General features: G+C 44.6%; 1 protein-coding gene across 2 annotated transcripts in view; it reads left to right on the plus strand.

Moving 5' to 3' along the window:
* The window catches only part of MEGF6 (multiple EGF like domains 6), a 433,964-nt gene that overhangs the window by 53,515 nt on the left and 353,532 nt on the right, over nucleotides 1-26,917 (plus strand). For both annotated transcript variants that reach the window (XM_088452600.1, XM_088452601.1), the window contains exon 3: nucleotides 3,994-4,103. In XM_088452600.1, coding sequence (XP_088308726.1) covers nucleotides 3,994-4,103 — 110 coding nt within the window. The remainder of the gene's footprint in view (nucleotides 1-3,993; nucleotides 4,104-26,917) is intronic.

A 26,917-nucleotide genomic window follows, 5' to 3' on the forward strand; every position in this document is an offset into this window, starting at 1 on the left:
ATAAAAATAAACTGTCAATAGCTTACATGAACTATGGAAATGAATCACCAAAAAAGCACAATAATAAAATAAAATATTACATAAGTAAATAAAACAAAACCGTTGTATTTCATTAATCACGTACTGGATATATTCGATATGCTACAAAATTTATTTTAGGACCCCTTTCCTAAAGAATCTATTTCTGCAAGTAAGATTACCTTAACGTTTCCTATTTTCCTTATATTAAGTCGTTCAGAGACCACACAATCTATCTTACTCTCATCGGCAGTGTGTCGCCTTACACTGTCTGAATTTACAGCCAACGCCACTAAGCCACTTATAGCACTGATTTATGAATTTGCTTGCAGTAAGTTACTGATGTGTGAAGCGATGCCAGATCCTCATTACTCAGGCCTGCTAATTCTCAAAAAATAATTGCGGGTCTCCGTCCAAAGTCTATTAAATGACTCCTCAACTTATTTCAAACCTGTGTCGAGACAGGTCCCTGTATTTTCTAATCCAATGAACATTTTACCGCACTTACAGAAAGCCCTAGAGATTGTTATGGGTCTCAAAGTGTCAGCTTGAGAGAGGTCCCAATCTGTTAGAACTGGTATGTGGTGATAGCTGAAGTGCGTGTTATGTCCTTTCTGTGTTTTAATATCTCAGATAGAGCAGTCAATGAAGGAAAGGCAGGTGGCGTTGTGTTTAAATACATGTGTCCTAGCAACCGACCATTTGTTTGGATTTCGGCTATCTCCCCATTGACAACTGTAGATAGCATTTGACAGTTGAAAAAGCGGTTATATGAATTCATGGCTGCAGTTTCAGCTAACATTGATGCACTTGACCCCGATCATTAAGTCGAAGCTGAACTAAATTGTAAAGCAATGAGGCTGCGTATTAGTTTGTGAAAACTCCTCTGAATACAGGACGGAACAAATGACTGTGTCTTTCTCTTTGTACTATGAAATATTGCTCAGAGTGCTTCTGGGTAATGAAGCTGAAAGTAGGTGTCCTGGAGGATGGGTTTGACAAAGCTTGGAAATTGTGGAAGACATCCAGAGTATGCTTATTTTATTTTTCCTGTACGTTCAAAATAGGCCATATTGTCTCACCTAAGTTCGGGGGCGGGAAGCAGCCCCGTGAGAAATGCGGTCAACCCCTGGAAATGAGAGGGTTGGCCGCATTTCTCACGTTGCTGCATCCTGCCCCCGAACTTAACAGAGGTAAAATAGCCTATTTTGACGGAAGGGACTTAAAGTGCATTTCTCATATGCACCAAACGCATTCCGGGGCTTGGATGCAGTGGGTTAACGCCATTTTCTGATGGCATTAATCCATAGAAGCCTATGCGCTTCTATTCGAGTCCCCCATGAGGGACTTCTAATTGGTAGATCCAGAAGTGCCTCATTCGCAAAGGACAGCTCTTACCGTTTTTTTTCAGGCATACCAGCGTAATCAGCGCATGCATGCAAAGATTGACAGGATGCATCGCGTCCCGAATGCGATCCCACCCCGGATCTGAAAACCAAATCATATTGGCTAACCGAACCGCTCATCTCTAATAAAAATATAACACAAAGAAAGTCATTAGGACAATGTAATATAAGTGTAACTCAGGTGCCCCTGAACTAAACCAAACTACTATGCCCCATGCATGAACACCAGCTAATCAAGGATGGTCAGGATCTGTGCCAAGGGTAGAGGCAGGTGGCAATTGACAGGATAGCTCGGATCCAGGTACTAGGGCTCAACAAGGCTAAATTCCGGGAATAGCGAGGTTCAGGTAAAAAAGTGAGGGCAGGCAGATATATAGCAAATAGTAAAGAACCAGGCAAAAGGTCAGGGCAGGCAGGGATCAAGAAGAGACGACCATAGCAACCAAGCAGCTGGCAAAAGAGGATGACCATGTTGTAGAGCGTGTCCTTGGGCAACACAGTTAGGCAATCCTCCCAGTAAGATCTGCAACAGGGGAATAGTTTTATCAGTCCAGGTTCACTACTGAGTGAAACTGACCAGGAGAATAGCTGCTAAATCCCTAGGAGGGACTCCCAGATGAAGAGCATCCCTTCTGGCTGACAATCTGTAGTGTAATACACAGATACAGATAACAGCCCTGATTCTAAATCACACGCAGCTTCCGTATACAGCCACAAATAGCAAATTTGCGCAAACTGCACGTGCGCAGTAGTGAGTCTGTGCTATCTGGCGTATCTCTGGGTTATTCTGAGTTGAACGGATCTTGCCGGGATTTCTCCGTCAATAGAATGGGCGTTTTTTTGGGACGGCAACTTTGCAGATGCACGCAAGAGATCCGCCTTGTGGGAGTGTCTTGGGAGTGTAGTAGGTGTGCAGCTAGAGTTCCGCGCTATCCTGAGGCTATATGGCCCCCAATGATGAATAGACCCCTTAGTGGCTTCTTCTTATCTTCACTACCTCCTACAAAATATCTTTAATCATATGACACGCATGTTAGAGGGTGATCCACCCATTGTCCATTTTTCAGCTATTGCTATGGGGTCGGGGGAGAGAGGGCGGGCACAATTTGTTTTATTTTTTTTCTCTTTATTTGTTTTGATCAGTTCATCTGATTATATATTGGGACGATGGTGTTATTTGATTGTTATGTTCATTATGTACATTCCATGCTATAAGATTACCCTTATCTATTGGACTAATTTGTTTCTCAATATTCATATCATAATGTAAATTGGTATAGTTGACGACCCTATGCTAATATTTGTTGTTGGGTTTTGTTATCGTTTTTTTATTTGTTTTTTTGTATTACATGTTACACTTCTCGTCTTAATGTTATATGTAATTTGATATTCTGATTGTTATATCTTGCTGCACCATTCATTGATTCAAAAATAAAGATATTAAAAAAAAAAAATCTCTTTTAATCCACCGCTGTAGGGTTAAGAAAACACTTTGTTGCTCTTGAACCTTTGGCATAGAGACCTCAGTTTTAAAACAATTGCTGATTTTTTGCACGACATAGGGGCCCGTTTTATTATTTATCGGGTTTTTCACCCAATAATTATAATTTCTTAGCGGCGCTATTCGCGGCAATAAGAAATTAAGTACTGCCTGAATGTATTGTTCTTCAGATTTATGGTCAGGGACTCCGATAGTGAAAGTAACACTTTACTTTGAGTTCCCTGGAGCTACTGGATCACTACGCTTGTACATGCGTTAGTGGTGAGTCCCGGAGAGGGATTCTAAATTATCCTCTACCGGGTACTTTTGCGAAGTGTAGCCTATAGTCTACAATGGCTAACTGCATCTTAAGATGGCGTTAGCTACCGGGGAAAACCTCTGGAATACGAAGCTGACTGCGCATGTGTGCATCACTTTTTAGTGATAGTGATATAGGCTACAAAAGGGGTTTTCGGGGGATATCCCACACATAATATCCCACAAATAATAATTAATAGGCCCCCTAGCGACTAGCACATCACTCTAATGGGTGTGGCAAGGACAAATCCGGGTGTGGTTTGGGATGGTTGACTCTGGCAAAATTTGTCCCTATTTTAAGATAAGTACAGAAAATGTGTGCTGTGAACAGACAGCCTAGATTAATTCATATTTATGGGATTCTGTAGAAGCAAACGCTGTGTCAATAACATATTAGGGAAGCTAAAATAGTTATATGGTCCCTGACAAGTTACTGTGCCTTGGTCTAAAGTCATCCACATTCTTTACTCACCCAGGAAGCCAGGGAGAACCCTGAGGTTAATACCAGCACTGTCTATTTGCACTATCACCTACACGCTAGATGCAGAAAAAAATAGTCCTACAAACTTGAATTATATCACATGAGTCGGTGTGTCCAGACAGAAGAGAAAGCCATTACAACCATCGCATAGATAGAGAGGGTCTTGTAGAACAGAAAGGGAAGTCGTTTTCCTAAAGAGGCAAATCGCACTAATTTATGAAATGTACCTTTTTTAGATTTTATTTTATTATTATTTTAATTTTCCATGTTTATTTATTACTGTCTTACAGAACGTTATACTACACGACATACCGTAAGGTGTACAGCCGAGAGTATCAGACTGTCAATAAGTGCTGCCCAGGCTGGTCCCAGCTGAATGGGGAGGCCGGCTGCCATCACTGTAAGTATATTTTATCTTAAATTAACAAGGGACCTCTGAGGTATGAGGCACCTCGGTGATGTCACTCACATGACTATTCGTTTATGCCCACAGAATGGCTTGGCAGCTTCTAAACCCTGGTACCTTAAATGACTACGTAGGTTAATCTGTGGTTCTATTGTTATACTGGCTTTGGGTCTACTGTTCCCCCTAGGGCATTTTTAAATAATTCTGGCTATACATGTGTAAGTCTGAGTTAAATAACAATTACAGTTTATGTTGCTTTGAAGCAATATCCCGCAGGAGCCCCTACTTGATGCAGACTTATTTGGGTCACCTGGATCTTGTTCTTCAAATGACACTATTCTATTTAAAATTTACAGAATTAAAAATATTTTTTGTCTGACAGGCTGATAGGTTTAAACTACATGTCGTTCACCAAACACAAGTTACCCTCTCTACCTATGTACTAATGTACCACTTGTTTCACTAAATTAAACTTTTCAATGTTTCTCATAAAATATTGTTTGGGTTTAGCCCCAATTTATGGATTAAAATAGTCATCACCTAAAGGGGGGCTACAACATGCATCCCAAGTATAAGAGCCGACTCTGCTAGCTCAAAGATGCTGCAGAAATGAGGGGTTGTTGAATGGAAATGACAATGGGGCAGATGTATGAAGCTCTGGGAAGTGATAAAGTGCAGAGTGATAAACGACCAACCAATCCGCTCCCACCTGTCATTTTTCAAACACAGCCTGTAACATGACAGTTGTGAGCTGATTGGTTGGTCGTTTATCACTCTGCACTTTATCACTTTCCAGAGCTTCATACATCTGCCTCTGTCTGCGTCTATCTGCAAAATAAATAATTCCCCCTTCAATGCACCATCTGCAACCACTGATTTTATCTCAGTAAACTTGTTCCGCAAAATGACATCTTATAGACTTTTGCACTACTTCTTAAACCAGGTGAAACGACTTTGGGCCCGATTCAGCTTGGATCGCTATTGCGATAGTGTACGCAGACGGCCGATTGTTGCGTACTGCGCAGGCATCGCAGTGAGCGAATTAGCATCGCGATCGCTCTGCATTCATCTACGCATATACAAAGTCATCTAAGAGGGACGCATCAGCATTTGGGGGAGTGGTCAGAGAAACGCAGGCGTGCCTGTCCGTTTGAGCGATGTTGCATGGGCGTGCATAAATTGCGGGGTTAGCAATTCCTGAGTAAGGTCAGACCTGTTGTAATGGTGCGTGAGGGGCCGATGTTACTCGATGTTCCCGATGTATAAGCAGGATTGCAATGTATTACGGATGTGCGAAAGCGGTAGAGGGCGTCTCTATGCTGGATTTGGGCGTCCCTATAACAGCTTTATGATTGCAGTTATCAGCATATTGCGCAACAGACCTGCGTGCGTAGTTGCAGCTCCGATCCGCAATATCGATCCATGCTGAATCAGGCCCTTTGTACTTTGCAAGAAACACCGTCACGCCGTCTAACTTCTTCTCTCGACTAATTGCAAATGTAAACACATCGATACTGCAGCAGTGTGTTTGGCTATTTTACACATCGTAAAATAAAGCCTGGTCGGAAGCCACCATTTTGCACACTGGACCATTATTTTTGACAATGCAGCCTAACCATCCACCGGAAACCAATGATATCACTACGACAGTGGTTCCCAAACTTTTTTGAATCACGGCGCCCTAGAGTATCAGCATTTTTTTCACGGCACCCCTAAGCCAAATGTTTGTTGTTGAGAAATTCAGGTAAAAACTGTAGTAAAGTAAAATTGTGCTTATCTGTCCTCTTTAGGGTCAGTTATGTGGTGGTGGACAGGTTTGTGCTTCTGTTTGTCCACATATTTACATTACATTGACCACAAATAATTTGATTTTGTGTTAGACCACCAACCTGAGGCACCCCTGCAAGTGTCCCGAGGCACCCCAGGGTGCCTAGGCACACAGTTTGGGAACCACTGCACTACGACATGAAGATTGATAGACTAGACAGCAATATTGTTTAAGGCGAAAAAAAATAATACTGATTATATTAAAAAGCGGCACATTATACTGTGTTACCTATAGTTAGTAATTTCACTCAGGAAATGTGACATTGCCAAAGAATTTTTTTTCGAGCAGAATGATGTGGAAAAATTCTATATTTTAATTGCATCAACACTTGGCAGATTTATGTTTCTCTAAAATGTCCCACGTGAATTATACCCATACCCTATCCAGCTTAAGTAGTCATAAATCATTCACCGCTCTGCTAAGAATTCCTCAAACACATATAAGCATATTTTAATATTAATCTTGAGTTTTCTGTGATATTTAAATGTTGTAGAAGTTGCCGACAATGGGCACAGAGAATAAATTGTACAAATTTTGATACTTCAGAGTGGCTGAGCACAAACTGTTATTTATATGAAAGTACATAGCCACGGTTATAATTAAAAGACGGCAAAGAAATTTGGGACAACTAGTAAATTTGAAAGTCAGTTGCAGATGCAGGAACTGCACTAGTCTGGTCCCAACATTTCAGTTGGCTAAATAGGACACTTATAGTGGGCGAGTCTCTATGCTTTCCATCGAGGAATTAGTGACATCACTGGGATAATGCCTGACCAATATTCATGAGGCGTGATTAACATTTTTGAGGCTCTGGTACCTAGTGACATGATACGTTACATTGGTTGAACCCACAAAATGGTAGCCTCCGCTGTGTGGAGAAGTCACTGCCGGTCTACATAGGTGTCTATCAGTGGCGGATCCAGACCTTACTTTTAGGGGGGGCGGTTTAAGAATTAACATGGACTCCTCCCCTCTCCATTCATTGCTCCTCCCTCTTAAGGCTCTGCCCCTCCCATTTTCAACAAATTTTGAAAAAATAAAACAAACAGAATATTCATTAACAGTAGTGCCCCTTATGCAGTACCCCCAGTAGCGCCCCTTATGTAGTGCCCATATACAGTGCCCCCAGTAGTGCCCCTTATACAGTACCCCCAGTAGTGCTCTTATGCAGTGCCCCGAGTAGTGGCCCTTATAAAATCCCCCCAGGAGCTCCAATTATGCAGTGCCCCTTATGTTGTGCCCCCAGTAGTGCCCTTATATAGTACCCTCAGTAGTGCTCTTACGCAGTGCCCCTTATACAATACCCCCAGGAGCTCCCCTAATGCAGTGCCCCAGACAGTAGTGCCCCTTATACTGTGCCCCTATATAGCACCCCCAGTAGTGCTCCTATGCAGTGGTCTCCAAATGCCCCCAGTAATGCCTCTTATTCTGTGCCCCCTCCCCTGTGCAGTACTACTTACCGCTCTTCATGATGTTCAGGCTGGCTTGCACTTGGAGTGTCCGGGCGCACACATCCTTCTTCTTCGTTCTCCCTCCCTGGCTGAAACACAAGCGGAGCCGGCGTGCCGCGTGTGTGATGATGTCACCGCGACCAGCATCCAGAGCGACCCACAGGGCACAGAGAGATGCTCTGTGTCTGTGTGTGGCTCTGGAAGCCGGCCGCGGTGAATGAACTGTGACGTCACGGGGGAGGAGACAGGGGAGGGGGACCCGCAAGACACTATGCTGGGCCGGTAGCCCAGAAACAGAGCAGAATCGCCAGCAGCGGCGATTTGTTTGACATCGCTAGCGCTGCAGGCTTGCGCAGCTTCACTTGCAGACACTGACAGTGTCAATAGCCAGAGGGGGTTTCTGGATTTGTGTATGGGGGGCGATCGCCCTTATAGCCCCAGCCCCTAGATCCGCCACTGGTGTCCACACAGGGGGTCAATGCTAAGGTAATGGTGGGGTACTGTGGTGGGGAACCCTTACTTTTCTGGTAACCAGGGGGCATAAATTATAAAGTATATATAAGATTGCATAAGTAGCTTTGAACTCCTTTGTGAGGCAGCACAGTAGTAAGTCTTTGGTTGCTGACATAATTTGTTCCATTCGGTAATCTCTTACAGGGAATATAAGCTACGTAGCGATAAACCTTCCACCTTTCATTTCCTACACACAGTAAAATAACAGTATGTCAATACTTATTAAGAAATCTTTGAAAATAAGCACAGCAGAAAGCCGACAGCATATGAAGGAATTAATTCCAAGAATGGAGCAGTGCATGTACAATGTTATATAAATTGCTATAAAATTGCAGAATCTTGCTAAAATGTTTAAAACGTGTTCCAAATTGATCATGAACTCAGTGTAAAGTACGTCTGTCTCCAAGTATAAGACCTTTATGGTTTAAGCCTTTTTCGTAATGTGCCTTCGTGACTGAGGGGTTACTTGTCAGCTGGAGACCAATAACCCCCCCACCCCCTTCATCCCCTAGTGACTACCCTTCCTTCTGTCCTGCTTGTCAACCCCTTTGTCTGTCCTTGTATTTGTTTCTGTTTTACCTTTGTTATCTTAATGTAAACTTCGGGTGCATTTTGTACAACTTTGTCATTGCTTGCATCTCATGTCTCTGATGATGGACTTGTGCATCTGTCTCAAAGACACAACACTGGCATTTTGTGGGCATAAACCAATAGAGAATGTAACCTGTGCAAGGTAAGAAGCAGGTGGGTGGGGCAGCATTTCAGTTGGAGATGACAGAAGGGGAAGGCATCCAGGCGCCTGCTCAAGCCTTATGTGTTTAAAACTTTAGAGAGTAGCCTTGTTTGGGTAACACTGTCTCTTACCCCACAGCAAGAGGGAGCTTGTCTTCAGCTCAGTGGCAGAACTATGGGAGACAATGGATGCGCCTGCCGTCGGGCTCCAGCTGTGAAAGGGCACCTCCTCCATTGTCCACAACATATTCACTCCACTAGGGCTGTAACTATGTACTCGTGAGTGTATGGTCACGGCCGCCCAATACATGGCATCCCTTCCCGACACCTGAGAAGCCACCATACACTAGTGGAGAGCTCCATGTCAGACCATCAGCTGCTGGCTATTGCCTGTCTGCATGTGAATTGCTACATTACAGTGTCAGCAGCTGTGACGGGGGGCGCACCAAATTATAACTTGCCTCCGGGCGTCTGGGATGAACTTACTCCACTACTTCAGCTATTCGTGCTTGGCCGACTAAGTTAGAGTGCTCCAGAAGACACAGAGAGCATGGCTACAGTGCAGGAATTCTGTGCACTCTGAACTCATGCTTGTCTACTATACCAGAATGTCTGTGAATCTTGGCAACAACTGTACACAAGTGTAATTGAATTCTCATATTTGGGATTCAGTTCCACTAATAGGAAATATAGGGGTCAATCCAATTAGGTGCGAGTTGCTATTTTCTCTTTGAATTCGCATAGCAAATTTATTTTGCAATCCAATTAGAAACTCGCACTGAATCAGTCAGACTGAATTCATATCTTTCCATTCGCACCTCCCTGAGGGTGAGAGATGGAAAGAAAAATCTTTATTTTAAGGTTGAAATGTCGGGACACTGTGCTGAACCCATTGGGCACCCCCCCTAATGACTAATTAGGCAATTGGAAGTTTCCAGTTAGCTTAATTAGTCCAATAATTACATGTAATTTTGGGGGGTTAAAAAAAAATTCTACAAATTACCCCAAAATCAACTTTTTTATTTCCGTTAGTTTAGGCACTACAAATTTAGGCCCTGATTCAGAGCCGGACGCTCTGACCAGAGCGCTCGCTCTGAATCAGGGCCCACCTCCATTAAAATGGAGCATCCTCCTGAACGCTCGTATAGCTGTGGGTCACCACCCACAGCATATACGAGCGTCCAACAAGATGGTCACGATGGTCTTGACCATCGCGACCATCGGACTTGCGAGTGAAACCCTGTGGTCGGGTTTCTCAACCGCAAGGCCAGGAGTGATTTTGGCTCTATCAGAGCCAAAATCACTCCCACTGACATCACTAGTGATGTCAGTGGGGCCGGCCTCAGACGGTAGGCGTTCCCATAGGAACGCCTCCGTCTGGCAGGCACGCCCCCGGAACGCCCACCAAAGGGGGCGTGCTGTCAATCAACATCGACAGCACGCCCCCTTTGGTGCGAGAGCCGGAGCGATGGAAAGTCCTTCGCTCGCCGGGTCTCGCGCATGCGCGCGACGGAGCTCCCTCCGTCATGCGCAGTGGGGACCATCGACCCACTTGCGAGCGTACTGCCGCTCGCGAGTGGGTCTGAATGACCCCCTTAATTACAATAATTTTTTAATTGAAAAATATATATATTTTTTAATTTCTTGTATTCGTCAGAGCAGTAACATAGCATATAAAAAGAGGAAAACATAATGGTAAATAATAAATAGAACAAAAATAATTGTTTTTAATAATTTTTTTTTTTTAGGTTTTTTTCAAGGTGTCCTCAAAGTACCCCAAAAATCACCTTTTTTTCCTACTTTTTTATTTTTTTCGTTTAATTCGTTTGAGATTAAGGTTTTTTTAATCAGTTTTTTTTTTTAAAAACAAACAAAAACAAATCAGCCATTTGACACCATTTAAAAACCTACAGTACCTTCCTAATGCCCACAAACATCCTTCTATACGGTCCTGCTAAAGAAATTATCAATTTTTGAGGGTCCTGGGTGGTCTCCCCACTTTTTCATGCACTTCTCTCAAATCTCATTTGGTAGACAATTCGCACCCCTCCGCTGCGAGTAGTGCGAATAGGCATTTTTAATTGGATTGGAGAACTCTCGGGAGCGCGCTTTGATGCGAAGTCTGCGAGTTTCAAGAAACAAACTCGCTACTCACAATTCACACCTAATTGGATTGACCCCAAAGTCTAAAAAAACATACTGAATATATTTTTAAACATTTAAAAAAAATAATAATAAAAAATAAAATATATATATATTATTATTACCAGTTATTTATATAGCGCACACATATTCCGCAGCGCTTTACAGAGAATATCTTACCATTCACATCCCTGCCCCAGTGGAGCTTACAATCTATATTCCCTATCACATGCGCACACACATACACACTAGGGTTAATTTTTTTTTTTTTTGTGTTGGGAGCCAATTAACCTACCAGTATATTTTTGGAGTGTGGGAGGAAACCGGAGTACCCGGAGGAAACCCACGCAAGCACAGGGAGAATATACAAACTCCGCACAGGTATGGCCGTGGTGGGAATCGAACCGACGACCTCAGTGCTGTGAGGCAGTAACGCTAACCATTACACCGTATATATTTAATTTTATTGAACTAAAAAAGCTTTATTATTTTTATCTGTTATTGCCAAATAGACAGATGAGGTGTCGCCCTGGCTTTCTCATGCAACATATGAGGAAGCCTTCGCCAGGCAATTTTTTGTCGCCTATGATATCAATGCTGTTGCCTTTTTTTTTTATTACTGGGCGACGTGATAATAAACGGAATTTATGGTGATGAGATTAGCAATAGGGCTCTTTGCCTGTTGATAATATGCTCCAAAGTAAAGATCCTTATCACAACAATTTTATTTCAGATTGAGTTTTGTTTTGAAAGTATGGATGTTTGGGAGAGGTGGTCCCAAGACTTAAGCAAGCCAACATTCAAATCAGCCTATAACAAGACTGCTCTGAATGATTATCATTTAATGTATGGACATGAACAATAAACGTCCCGACCATCGTTCAGCCCATTCTATGCCGTGGAAGGAGGTGGCCTCCATACGGTATATCTTGCAGCGTATGGAGGCGCTTCGATTATTGGTCATCGCTCCTGCCCTCATCCATTCGCTGGGTCGTCTGCATTAATTGTGCATTCTATGGCCAGCTATAGATCAATAAAAATGTCAGAAATGGCCCCGGACCTATAGGAGCACGCGTAGCATTGTTTGAGTAGTATAACTGGCAATGGGGCAGATGTATATAGCTTTGGGAAGTAATAAAGTGCAGAGTGATAAACGACCAGCCACTCAGCTCCCAACTGTCATTTTTCAAACACAGCCTGTAACATGACAGTTGGGAGCTGAGTGGCTGGTCATTTATCACTTCCCAGAGCTTAGTACATCTGCCCCAATATGCTATAAAGCAGGAACTCGGAAGAGCCCTCTTGCAGAGCCCCCAGCAGTAGCACATTGCAGCCCACAAAATATGTGGCTGAGAGATTGAGTGTGCTTTCTTTTAGTGATAAACATCTTGGCAGAGACACAACACAAAGGAAGGGAAAAACGCTGAGGCAGATAACATAGGATTATTGAGTTGTTATTTTGTAAGTTGCTATCTAAGTTCAAATGTTACATGGGTTCACCAACCACATTTGGCAGGACTGGAGCTCCAGCGCTGCATATCGTAATCTCCTGCGTGTTTTTCATATAATACTCTTCCAGCTGAGGATCTGTGCTGCAACTGTGATGTGCCTGATCCATGAAATAGACTTCAGTACCATTAGCTATTCTGGAGGTGGAAGCATCAGGGAGTGCATTAAAATTACTAAATATGACCTTCAATATATATCAAGCGCAAAGTTTTCTATTTATATAATACACAAGTGTAATTGCAAATATATGTACAAATGGGTTGGGTACCGGATGCCGGCGCTCTGGATCTCGGCGGTTAGCATCCCGACAGGGTTGGGATACCAGCGTCAGCGGCTGCCTGTTTGAGAGCTCCGAGTTGCTTGCGACCGGCGCCACATTAGAATGACGGCGGCGGGCGCTGTGTTGCTCTCAAGAAGGACTGTGGGCGGCTGGTTGTGGGGAAGGCGTGCGACTTCAAATCAACACCTGCTGGGCTGCTGTGGAAGGAGGGGCACCAGGTGAGTGGCTGCAAGGTGGGGGGCCATGATTGTGTCAGTGGCATTACTGTGTGTGTGCCATGATGAGGGGAAATAGAATCAACCATGCCATAATGGTGTGAGGGGCATTACTGTGTGTGGCAGATGTATAAAGGGCATTACTATGTGTGGCATAATGTATAAGGGGCATTACTGTGTGTGGCATAATGTATAAGGGGCAATACTCTGTGTGGCATAATGTATAAGGGGCATTATTGTCTCTGACATTATGTATAAGTGGCATTACTGTGTGTGGCATTATCTATAAGGGGCATTACTGCATATGGTATTATGTATAAGGGGCATTACTGTGTATTGTATATTGGGGTAAGGGGCAATACTGTATGTGGCATAATGGGGGAAGGCGTGCCAAATTACTGCCTTGCCCCGGGTGACAAAACTCCTAGTTTCGGCCCTGCTAACCCTCCCCCCGCAGCCTATCCCTAACCCTCCCTCCCTGCAACCTAACCCTCCCCCCGCAGCCTATTCCAAACCCTCCCCCCTGCAGCCTTTCCCTAACCCTCCCCCTGCAGCCTAAACCTAACCCCCCCCGCAGCCTAACTCCATTGCCGGCATGGAAATAAATGTGTATAATCGTCCATATGAAGACTTGCAGACGCCGTGCACTGCGCCCATCCCCAATCTGTACTCACTGTTTGCTACCTATCGTCATCGTCTGTGCACATTTGCACCCGGCCAATAGTAGGTGAAAACAGGCATATTTACGCTTTCGTTCAGCTCTGCAAAATTTAATTGGCACGCTATCACAGGATCCCCCATCACAGCACAGTCACCCCCCTTCAGTCGCAAGTACTGATGAGACTGAAATGCGTTAGGCTCAGCGATATCAACCGTAATTGAATCTGTACAGTTCCAGAGCATGTGCAGTGCGAAAACATCCAAAATAACGTTCCGCAAGCCGGTATACGTAAACTCCACATTGGCCCCAATATGTGTATAAATGGTGACTTATGATGTCACTGCTTATCATCACTGTTTTCTGATGTCATCATTTCAGTGTGCTCTGTGTAATCTTGTGTAGTAGGAGTAATTTATCCCTACTGTGAATTATTACAGCTGTTGTAAAGCACTGCGGAAGAGGTGTGCGCTATATAAGTGACTGGTAATAAATAAATATTAGATGCACACTTGCCTAGTCTCCCAGAATATTAGGGAGTCTCACACATTTTGTGAAGATATCCCTGGAGAGCATCACAGACCCCCCCCACACACACACAAATACCCATACACTACCCTAGTAAAGTGGGTGGGGGCTTGTTGATGTGTTAAATGTGAACTGCATTACCATGGCTCCGCCCCCCTGCTGTGTGATACTGTAATTCATAGCATTCGACCACATGGGGCGTGGCCATGATGACACAAAATTGCCATGCCCCCTGCCCTTGCTACTTGTATCTCCCCTCCAGGGTCTCCTGAACAAGGGGTCCCAAGGGTTGCCAAGTATGATTGGAAATCACCAGTTTGGCTCGCCACTGCAAGATAGGTCAATAATACGCCTTTGTATAATGATATGCCACTTTTTTTCTGTCTTATATCTGGGTCGCATTGTATCCAACAAGGTCAGTAAAATTGCATCCACTCTGTGACTTCTGTGGCTGGGAAGACGTTAATGCAACATGGTCTTCAAAACGGGATGTAGTCGGCATCCTGGCGTGTGGGATGCGGACGGTCTGAATACCGGCGCTGAAATCCCGACAGGTCGGGATCCCAGCACCAGCTTCCCGACCGCCGGCATCCCGAACGTACGTATTGGGGTGTTAGGGTGAGGTTAGGGTTAGGTAGCGGGGTTAGGCATTAGGGGGAGGGTTATGGTTAGGCATCGGGTAGAAGTGTTAGGATTAGGGTGCGGGAAGGGGGAAGTTAGGTTTAGGCACTAGAGGAGGAGGTTAAGTTTAGGCACCGTGGAGGGGGTGATAGGTTTAGGGTGTGGAGAGGGGGAGGTTACGTTTAGGCACTGGAGGGGGGTGTAAGGGTTAGGCACCGAGGAGGGTAGGGTAGGGGTTAGAAATGTATGCAGAATTCTGACCAGCGGTATCCCAGCAGCAATTGGGATACCATACCCAATTCCAAAGATACCGGAATCCAAAATGAAACTTAACTGATTTAGGAACCTCTTTAGAGCAGCTTATGTAATGTCTTTATATCTTTTCATTTCTTTAAAAGTTCTTTCCAGCACTGAAATTGTTACACTTCTGGATTAGCAGCTCAAGGACATACGGAATTGAGAAGGACCCAGAAGTACAGAATAGATGTTGATCTTCCGCGTAAGAGCCAAACTAACGCCTGGGGCATTACAGTATTATTCACTAGAATGATTTACTTGTCATACCAACATGCAATGAAAATGACTAGAAAAAATTCACAATGGCTGAGCTGGAATAAGCCAAATGCTGAAATCTCGCTCTCAGACCTGCACAGAAGAAAATAAATAAAAATAAGATGTATGCTAGTATAAGTATTTTCTCTGGCTTTTATACTAGCAGCGCACAACGCAAGTGAAGGGACTCTATATCTCCAGGCTTCCTGGGTACGTCCTGATTTTCAACACACTGGAAGTCTCTAGCCTACAATGTACGTGGATTTGCAATTTTATGCCTGACTATCTAACTGTAATTGTGTTCATGTCTGCAGTATGCACGGGAGCTATTACAAAGAGCTAAAAGTGGAACACATTGAGCAAATGTAATGACATTTCTGATGTAGCTGGGAGTTTTGTCACATTGCAAAAGGCCTTTTTTTTCCTATAATCTGCTTGTGGCGTTATCAGTTACTTAGCCTCCCCATGCAAGAGGCCTCCTGAGCTCTGTAATATTATATTTAATATTGCAGGCTACACCAATCTAACATATGTAATAAATACACAAGCACAGTTGCCGACTTTGTGGGAGTACTGGAGAGGGCGTTCCCAGAGGCAACTGCGGCAGACGCGAAACTGTGAATGGCATCATCAGGCCTCCGCAGCAATCAATAAAGTCATCACGGCCCCATCTGACCTACTTCTATATATCGATGTATAAATGTAATAAAATTATATTTCAAATAATAATTTTGCCCATTTTCAAATAATAATATTTTATTTATATAGCACGTTTCCAATAGGACTCGAGGCTCTTAACCATACTTGCCTACATTTGAAAAAGCTTTTCAAGGAGATTGTGAAAGCAACACTAATGAGCGCAGTGGTAAAGTGGGCGTGTACTGCTACATCTGAGAGGCGTGTCATAACACTGACTACATCCACATGTAAATGATCCCCAAAGCAGTTAGTAAGATCTACTTGTTGATGAAAACACACTGATACTTCTCAGAAAATACATGTAACCATAGGGATCATTGTGCCTTATCCAATGCAAGGAAATGATACTAATGATCCCATTTGAATGTATATATCTCTGATTCTTTTTTTTATACACTGTTGAGTCACTTTATTATGACTACCAGCTAATAGCCAGAGTAACCACCGTGTGCAGCACGGACAGCAGCTAGGCGGGCAGCAGCTGGGAGTGACTCAATAAGGTGCTGGTAGGTTGGCACAGGTATCTGGAGCCATGCTGACTGCACTGCATCCCACAGCTGCTGGAGGGTGCGTGGTGGAGTATCCATAGAGCGAACACAACGCTGTGGCTTTCCCACAGATGTTCAATTGGGTTCAAGTCCGGAGAATTAGGGAGCCAGGGAAGTACTTGGAAGTCTTGGTCGTGCTCGTACAACCACTGTCGGACATTTCTAGCTGTGTGACATGTCGCATTGTCTTGCTGGAAGATCCCATCCGCCTCAGGGAAGACGATCAGCATGTATGGGTGTACGTGCTCTGCATGGATGGATTCATAACCAAACAGCTTCATAATGGGGGTAAGGTGCAATCAGGGAGATTGTTGGACTCTTCAGGGAGTCAGGGAGATTGCTGCTATTTCAGGGAGACTCTCTGACAATCAGGGAGAGTTGGCCAGTATACACTCAAATATTGTAGAATGAACATAAAATTTGAATTCCATTTAATACAGACAAAGGGGATGTATGCAAGCAGAGCCATTGCCCAGGGCGCAGGGCCCAGGGGGCGGCACAATCGCTGCCCTGCAGTCCCTACATCTGGCTAGCCGGGTGCCTGGAGTAGCATCCTGCAGCCAGTATTGCCAAAGGGCACTCCTAGCACGCCCTCTACAGCCTGTACAGCCGCCCGGAGCATCTTGATGATGCATTGAACAGTGCAATACTTCCCGGTGCTGGCAGCCCGCCCCCCCTGAGCGCATGACATCATGATGTCACACAAAGGGGCCGACACTGGGCGCAGTGCCGCCCTGTTATGGCACTGTACAGAAACCATGAAGATAATACAAAGGTGAGGCAGCCATTTTTGGTCATCAGTTACAAGGATTATTTATCCTACCTACAAAGGATCCAGGTGAGGCGGCCATATTAGGCGCATTACATAGGATTACAGTGGGCAGAAATGCCTGGAAGAGAGGACACATTATGGGGGAGATAAAAATACTAGGTGAGATCAGGACCATGCGTTGTTCATTCTACACAATAGAGTACCAGACAGGGCAGCCATGTTGTGGGCGCACCACATCGGTTACAGTGTGCGATAAGCTATACAGCGAGATAAGACATACAAGGATAAAGTGAACAGATGACTGATAGAGGCTTAAAACAAACTTCCAGCAGATATACTGTAGATTTTAGATATACATTTGGGGCCTGATTCTGAGTTGGGCACAAGCCCAGAAGCAGACACATCCCGCGATTATCGTCAGACTGCGCATGTGCCAAAGAAAGCAATCGCAGACTGCGCATTCACGGCGCCATGCACACGCACCTTCAGAGAGGATACGAGAGCAGTTCGCTCCATGCGTGGCCGGGTCTGTCCGTGAAATGGGCGTTTCTTGGTGGCAGTTGAGCGGATACTGTGAGGATGCGCAGAACAGAGCTGTTTCGTGGGAGTGTCATAGGAATGTCGAGGATGTCAGACCCAAGTTGCGCGCAGGTTTGGCGCATACGCACGGAGATTGGACGCCTGTCTCAGACTGATCTTTTTCACCCAGCATGAGTTGGGTGTAAGTCTCCATTCTAATGGTGATGACCAGGGTCAGACTAGCTCACAGGTATACAGGGGAAATTCCCGATGAGCCCCAATGCTTGAGGGGCCCCACCACCTCCTCTAAGGGTCAGGTTCCAGACTGTTCACTCAAATTATACATTGTTAGTCTACTAGAGGATTAGTAATTCAGTGGAGCAGGGCCACAGATGAACTTGGTTTGTTTCTAAAGAAACTACATCAAGATTAGCCTTCCTCCCAATCAAAGTGGACGGTCCCTTTGGGGTGGTTGGCCACACACTCTCTGGTGGCTGGTCACACCCCTTAAGCATGGCCCCCTACCACTGCATTCCTTGGTGGGCCCATCATGCCCCATTCCGACACTGATGACTACTGCGACCGTGAGTGGAAAAACAGCGGGTGCTGCAACTATACGGACAGATACTCACATTACCAGTAAATCAGGTTGCCGCAGATGTCCGCATTTGCGGCCGTTTTCCGTCTTACTCAGAATCAAGTCCTTTATCTTGAATACAGTATATATGTGTGCAAGATCAAAAAGATATGATTCCAAAGTTGGGTTCACGCCTAACCGACCCACCAGCCGACCAACCGTCCCACCGACCGAGTGACCAATTTGATAAGCTATCCACACTTACCAACCGGCCCCACAGTATTTTCTGGCCAAACATCACAACTGGGCGGACATTTAAATTTGCCCGCCCAATTGTGAAGTCAGTGTCGTCAGTTCCTGCGGCTGGTGTGTGGGTGATCGGCGGGACAGCCCGTACAAAAAGGCAGTTGTACCGATATATCTGCAAGATACATCACCATAGGCTGTGCTTCTGGGCTAACCTAATATGTCTGTTCACAGACATATCATCTGTACACACAGACAGATGCACTATGCGATATGTTGTTCGTCGGCTGTACAAACGACATATCGCATAGTGCGTACCCAGCGTAACTCTTTTTTCTTTTTTTCGTTTTACTTTTTAATTGCAAAACTTTTCTAGTTGTTTCGGAACCGCATAGGAAAGAGTTGAAACATTTAGCTTAATCTTCATTTTAACATGACGTATTCTTTTTTTTTTTTTGGTTCAAAGAAGGCATCAACTCCCTGCACGAAAAAAATGTGTTTCTAATGAGAAAGGTGGAAAAAAGCACCACAACGTCTCTTTGCTGAACAGAAGTCTGTAACATTTCCAGGTTCATATAACACTCGTTTGAAGACTAATTCAAGTGTAAGGAAAATGCATTTGTTCAGTACTCTGCCGTGCGTCCAGTGCTGCAGCAATGGGTATTGTTCTGGTTTGGTTCAGTTTCTTTTTTTCTTTAAACCTGTCCTTGAGCGGCTCCTCGTTAAAATTCATTTTGGGAATAGCTAATTGGTATGTAGACGCGTTACTAACATTTGACTGATATGTGATCCCAAGTTTTCTAGTAACCTGAAAAAATCTGGTCTCTCCTGTGATGCGCCTGACAGTCAGCGCCTCAGGACATGTGCTCTGAGAACTCCCATTATCTCTGTGTATTCTCTGGCGCGGAGATCAAAGGCAGAATGCATTAAAAAGAGCACAAGGTGCCTTGTTGAATTGTGAACAAATATGGATAATTTTCTAAATTATAGAGGTTGAAGCACAGAAAAAAATGTCAGCATAGTCTCATAAAGCTGATTTAAAAGGTGGAAAATACTGATCCTATCGCAGTACTTACAGGAGTGGCTGAAGCAGGGATTGGCGTACCTGACTGAAGAGCTGTACCAGGATAGTATGTGAGCATCAAGTGACGTTTTGCCAATTTGCCAGCTCTGCAGGCCGCTAACGAGTTCCCCGGATATATGGCAAATATTATTGAAAACTTCTCTAAAAGTAGCCCCAATAATGGTAACAAGTTAATATACCGACGGACGAGAAACCGTTTGTCGGAATCCTGCTGTCTAAATCCCAACATGGGACTAAGGACAGGCGTCTAAATCTAAATGCCTATCTTTAGCCCAATGACAGAATCCTGACAGGACGGCTTCCCGAACATAGGTAAGTGGGGACACTTAGTTCCTAGCTGCGGGGGGGGGTGGAGGGTTAGTTTTAAGCACCCCCGGGGGGCGACTTAGGGTTAGGCACCCCGGGGAGGGTTAGGGTTAGGCTAGGGGAAAGGGGGGTTTGAGTTAGGCACCACTGGGGGGAGGTTAGGGTCAGGCACCCCCCGGGAGGGTTAGGTTTAGGATGTGGGGAGGGGGGGTTAGGTTTAGGCACCCCCAGGAGTTTTAGGGTTAGGCACCCCCAAGGGAAGGTTAGGGGGGAGAACGGTAGGGTTAGGTGACTTACCTGCGCCGTCGGGATTCTGCTATGTCAGGCTTCCACTGTCGGTATATCACCCGGCGGCTGTTAAGCCTCTGGGATTTCATACCCAACCCCTGATAACAAGGGGCGACTGTCACGATCCATACCGGAAATCCTCAGGTGAGGGTAAAAGCCAGGGGGTTAGGGTGGCTAGGGAACAACTAAGTCTCCCTATTGCGGCCAAAACCAGGTTTGGCTAGACCTGCCAAGAGTCGTGGAGTCTAACACACTTGGTGGTCTTCACCATTGACCCCTCCAATTGGGATTTGGGTTTTGCTGCACCAAGTAGGCAGGTCGTGGCACACTGGACAGGTACCTAGGAGTAGCAGAAAGACCAGGACTATATTAGCATGAGTATCTTAACACAAGAGATGAAGTGACTACTTGAACACTGGAGTTTAGATAATACTTTAAACATAGGAGTTGATATAATACTTGAAAACAGGCGTTGAACTAAATACTTGAACACTGGTGAAAAATTTAATACTTGAACACTGGTGATGAACTAAATACTTGAACACTGGTGAAGAATGGAATACTTGAACACTGGTGATGAATGGACTACTTGAACACTGGAGATGAACTTCAGAATCCTTGAACACTGGTGATGAACGGAATACTTGAACACTGGAAATGAACGGAATACTTCAACACTGGAAATTAATGGAATACTTGAACACTGGAAATGAACTTGAGAATGTAGAGATCCTGGTGTACAGTAGATTTGCACAGAGGAACTCAGAGAAATGTGGACACAGGCATGTACTGGGATTTGGTAGAGGTCCAGCTGAAAGCTAAGTAGTAATTAGCAGGAAACCTGACACCTCAGTACCACAGAGAAGCTGCAATAGAGGCTGAGAAGCATACTACAATATACACAGGAAAAGTAACATAAAAGACTGGAAAACTGAGAGAGAGCTCAAGTCTCAGATGGAAAATTAGCATGGAAGCTAATGCAGGAAATACTGGAGAACTGTGAGTAGGCTGAAGCAACACTCTGAAGGAAATAGCACCGAGCCACACTGGTGAAAAACACAGTCACTGGAACAGCAAAGTTGAACAGCAGTTTTCTGTTCCTGGAGTCAGACTTAAATACCCCTGGGTAGCTGGTCATTGGATCAGAGGATCAGCTGAGTGACCACAGGACTACCATTGGGAGAGACTAGTCAGGTGATATGGACCAACATGGCTGCGCCCATGCCCAGCACCACGGAAACCAGGATGCACGCATGAAAGCACTAGCAGGCCCCAGGGAGAATACTCAGTCACCACTTACCTCCACTCCCAGCAAATGAACACCTAAGCCCAAGGACGCCGGCACGAAGGTAAGTAGTGGCCAATCCCAGGCCGCATCCTGACAGCGGCTCTGTGACCCAATAGTTGAGAAGAGTGGTAGCACAGTGGTTAGTATATGCAACCGAATGTCACTCCTCCTCCGCGGCACCATCTTACCAGTAACATTCTAAGGAAGATGGCGCTGCGCAGTGACAGCAACACTGGTACTGTTCCAGAGCCTTTGGTCTCTAGTGCGCATGCACCATCTTGCAGAATATTACTGGGAAGATGGCACCACGTGGAGGTGATGGAGGGACCCGCTTGCAGAAGCAAGGTAAGATGCCTGGTTGCAGGAAGGGGGGCTGCACATGGGCCCCCACAGACGTTAATACGGCCCTGCCCAGCAGATATCAGGGCCATATACTCTGTGATATGTATTGTGACGTAAGGGCCACATGAAATTTTGGATGCTCTCCTGGGGAGGAGACATTTCCCTGTTCCATGTCCTGTAAATGTCCTGTTTTTCAAGGGCAAAATTTTGCCCTTGAAAAAGTCTCTTGATGAGATGAAACGCGTTGGGACATTTACTTATACCAATTTGTGATTTTAATAATCAAATCCCTGTTTGAAGAGTATTTGTTATACTGTTGAATAAACAGTCATTGTACCATTGATTACCTAGTCATCCTTATAGTATAGTCTCCCCATGAACACCAACATGCAGTAATTGTGGACACAGACTGACACAGTACCAGCAGACTTCAAGGTCAGGTAAGTCACTATATTCCTACCTTAAGATACTGCATTCTGGTGTACCTGTCACTCTGATACTACGTTCCTCTTCTGAGGTGGTGAGGAAAGCGGAGGAGAAGGAGACTACATTCGCAAACATCCAGACTACGGTTCGTTTTAAACAACAATCTGCCCACAGTTTTTGCCGACCCAATTTTATACACATAAAAGTCTGCACGTGCGAACACTCTGCCGACAGATGTTGTCCACCTGAGTTTTATATATATCATCTCCCATTAATTAGTCCTGAACTTCCAGCCTCAAGTTGTTGCCTACCAGTGTGGTATTACGATTATATTGTATCATCATCATTGGGACAAATATACATTACCTTATTATTATTAGGGACTTTATACTCTGCTACCAGACTTTTTTCATACCAATAGGACTCCAGTCCTGAACCCCCAGCCTCAAGTTCTTGCCCACCAGTGCAATATTTAGACTGTTATATAGATATATTTAGTAGTGTTAATTATATTAGATGCTAATACCACAGAGCGCTTGATCTATTTTTGCCATAATAGTTTCTCTCATGTACATTTAATTTCCGGCTCAAGAAAAAAATTAGTTGTTCTTCACCCTCTTTGCTTTGGGACATGACCGCTCTGATGCCTAAATCCGACACATCAGTTTTTACAGCAAACTCTTTGTCAAAATCAGGGGTCATCAGAACTGGTTGGGTACATAACGCTATTTTTAACTCCTGGAAAGCCTTCTCTGCTTCAGGCACATCATTCCACCATGACTTTCTGTTTGCCCTTGGTAAAGTCAGTCAGTGGGACTGCAATGCAATGGTGACAAAATTGGGTATAAACTAGGGATGTGCAGGCTCGGATAGGTTCGAGTTTGCACGTGGAGTTCGGATTTTTCCCTCCAAAAAAACGGAACTCAGAAAGAGGCAACACGTCATCTTACATGGACGAACATCATCATTCCTGGACTTTTGTCCAGGAATGATGATGTTCGTCCATGTAAGATGACGTGTTGCCTCTTTCTGAGTTCCGTTTTTTTGGAGGGAAAAATCCGAACTCCACGTGCAAACTCGAACCTATCCGAGCCTGCACATCCCTAGTATAAACCTCCTGCAATACCCCTGCTTCTTATTCAGAGGTCGTGGCCAGTCTTGTATTGCCTCAATCTTATTGAGCTGTGGCTTTATCAAACCTCTGCCAATGGTGTACCCAAGATACTTTACTTCTTCCATCCCCAGACAACACTTTTTTGGGTTGGCTGTCAAACCTGCCTTATAGATGGAGTCCAATACTGCTTGTACTCTGGGCAAGTGAGACTGCCAATCAGGACTATGAATGACCACATCATCCAAATAAGCAGCAGCATACTGTCTGTGGGGCCTTAGAACCCTATCCCATTCTTTGAAAGGTAGCAGGTGCCCCATGTAGCCCAAAGGGCAACATCTTGTTTTGAAACAACCCCTCTGGTGCAGAAAAAGCTGTCTTTTCTTTGGCGTTCTCAGTTAACGGCACTTGCCAATACCCTTTGGTTAAGTCAAGAGTAGTTAAGTATCTGGCTGTCCCCAGCATTTCAATTAGTTCGTCCACCCTAGGCATAGGGTAGGCATCGAACTTTGACACACTGTTCAATTTCCGGAAGTCATTGCAGAACCGCACACTCCCGTCGGGTTTTGGAATGAGCACAATGGGACTTGACCACTCACTATGCGATTCTTCAATTACACCCAACTCTAACATTTTTTTAATTTCCTTCAACACTGATTCTCTTTGGGCTTCTGGTAACCTATAGGGCTTTAGGTTAACCTTAACCCCTGGGTCAGTGATTATGCCATGTTTAATGACCGTGGTTTTTTCCCCGGTAGGTCTGAAAACAGCACCCTATTTCTGATCAGAAATTCCTTAACTTCCTGATGTTGACTGGCTGACAGGGTTTTTGCCACTGCCACTTCGGGTACCGTGGGCCCTGGGTTTACTGGAGGGGCTCGTACGGCTGACAGTGCTGCTCTATCCTTCCAGGGTTTTATAAGATTTACATGGTATATCTGTTCTGGCTTTGTTTTCACCAGCTGGTAAATTTTATAATTGACCTGCCCCACTTTTTCTAAGATTTCAAAGGGTCCTTGCCATTTAGCCAAAAGTTTACTTTCTACTGTGGGAACCAACACCAACACTCTGTCCCCAGGAGCAAAGTTGCGTAAGCGATCATTGTGGGTGTATACCCTCTGCTGTGCTTGTTGGGCCTGTTCCAAGGGCTCTCTTACTATCAGCACCACAGCAGCAATTCTTTCTTGCATTTGAGAAACATGCTCAATAACTGTTTTATACGGACTGGACTGCCCCTCCCATGTCTCTTTGGCAATGTCAAGTAATTTATTTATTTATTAAGTTTCTTATATAGCGCAACAAATTCTGTTGCACTTTACAATTTGAATTAACGTTATACTGGGTTGTAAAAGACATACATACATAAAAGACATATATAAAGGTAAGAGGGTCCTGCTCGCAAGCTTACAAGCTATAGGGAAATAGGTGTTGATACACAAGGATAGGTGCTACATATTGCAAATTGGTCCAGCCTGATTGCAGATGTTCTTGGTGGGCTGTATAATCCAATCACACTGGAAAGTTGGCCTAGGGTTAGGAGGATGTTAAATTGAAGAAAGAGAAGATGTGATAGGTGTTTACTATAAGAAGAGAGTTAGATCGGGAGCTATAAAAGGTTAGGTGGGCGGTCCTGGAATCTGATAAGCTTGTCTGAAGAGGTGAGTTTTCAGAGAACGGTTGAATGTTTGGAAACTAGTGGAAAGTCTCATTGTGCGTGGGAGTGCATTCCACTGGCTGGGTGCAGCCCGCAAAAAGTCCTGTAACCATGCATGGGAACAAGTAATGCGCGGGGATGAGAGACGCAGATCTTGTGCAGAGCGGAGATGTCAGGTTGGAAGATATTTTGAGATAAGTGAAGAGATGTATGTTGGTGTAGTGTGGTTAATAGCTTTATGTGTGAGTGAATATGATAGAAGACCAGCAGCCAATGGAGGGACTGACAGAGTGGATCAGCAGACACTGAACGTTTGGTAAGAAAGATCAACCTCGTAGCTGCATTCAAAATGGATTGTAGTGGGGAGAGCCTGTTTTTGGGAAGACCAATAAGGAGACTATTGCAATAGTCAATGTTGGAAATTATGAGTGCGTGTATTAGAGTTTTTGCAGTGTCTTGCGTAAGATGTGGTCGAATTTTGGCTATGTTTTTTAGATGTATGTAACAGGATTTAGAGACAGATTGAATGTGGGGAACAAAAGACAGTTCAGAGTCAAGGATGACATCTAGACAGCGAGCTTGTGAGGTGGGGTTGATTGTCGAGTTGTCAACAGTAATAGAGATATCAGGTTGGTAACTACTATTGGCCGGTGGAAATATAATTAATTCTGTTTTAGAAATATTAAGTTTGAGGTGGCGAGATGACAACCAAGATGAAATGGCAGAGAGACATTCAGTGACACGGACCAGCACAGATGGTAACAAATCTGGGGAGGATAGGTAGATTTGAGTATCATCCGCATACAGATTATATTGATAACCAAAAGAGCTGATTAGTTTGCCAAGAGAGGTGGTATATATTGAGAAAAGCAGAGGACCTAATACTGAACCTTGTGGTTGGATGTCTCCCGTACAATAAATCAAAAGGGGAAAACCCTGTGGAGGATTGGGGAACCTTTCTTATGGCCAACAGCAAATAAGGTAACAAGTAATCCCAATCTCTACCATCTTTGTCCACTACTTTCCTTAGCATGTGTTTTAAAGTTTTATTAAACCTCTCCACTAACCCATCGGTCTGGGGATGGTACACAGAGGTGCTTAATAGGTCAATTTTAAACAGGCAGCATAACGCATTCATGATTTTTGACATAAATGGGGTACCTTGGTCAGCCAGGATCTCCATAGGTATACCCAACCTGCTAAAGACATGGACTAATTCTCTAGCAATGGTCTTGGTTGACGTATTGCATAATGGTATCGCTTCCGGGTACCTGGTAGCGTAACCCATTATCACCAGAATATATTGATGGCCCCAGGCAGATTTCATTAATGGCCCAACCAAATCCATAGCTATTCTTTCAAACGGAACCTCAATAATGGGTAACGGAACCAGGGGACTTTTGATATGTGGACTTGGAGCAAGATACTGACATTCAGGGCAGGATGCCTCTTTATGGACCCCGGGCCAAAAAAACCTCTGCACAATTCGCTCAGTAGTTTTCTCTACCCCTAGGACAGTCTTACCAGTGTCAATGGGAGTTCGCTGACATGCCATCAGGGCTCGGTGGGGCACACTCATCAGCTCCTCAGCCGCCACATACCTCTCCACCAGTTCAACTAACTGGTCTGCGGACTTAGGGTCTGCATGGCTCACCCACTTGTGCAGAGTTGCAGGTAGCAATCGCAGATACTGGTCCATCATGACTCTTTCCACGATCTGTGGTCCTGTCAGCGTCTCGGGCTGTAGCTATTTTGTGGTTAGATGGACGAGGTCATGCATCTGTGAGCATGTAGGCTTTTCCATTTGGAACTCCCAGCGGTAGACTCGTTGGGCACAAACAAATGTGGTGACTCCCAAGCGAGTTAGGATCTCCCGTTTTAGCTTTTCATAGTTCTTTGCATCAGCCAGGCACAAATCA

Source organism: Taudactylus pleione, unplaced genomic scaffold, assembly GCF_031769625.1.
Source record: "Taudactylus pleione unplaced genomic scaffold, aTauple2 ptg000554l, whole genome shotgun sequence".
NCBI lineage: Eukaryota > Metazoa > Chordata > Amphibia > Anura > Myobatrachidae > Taudactylus > Taudactylus pleione.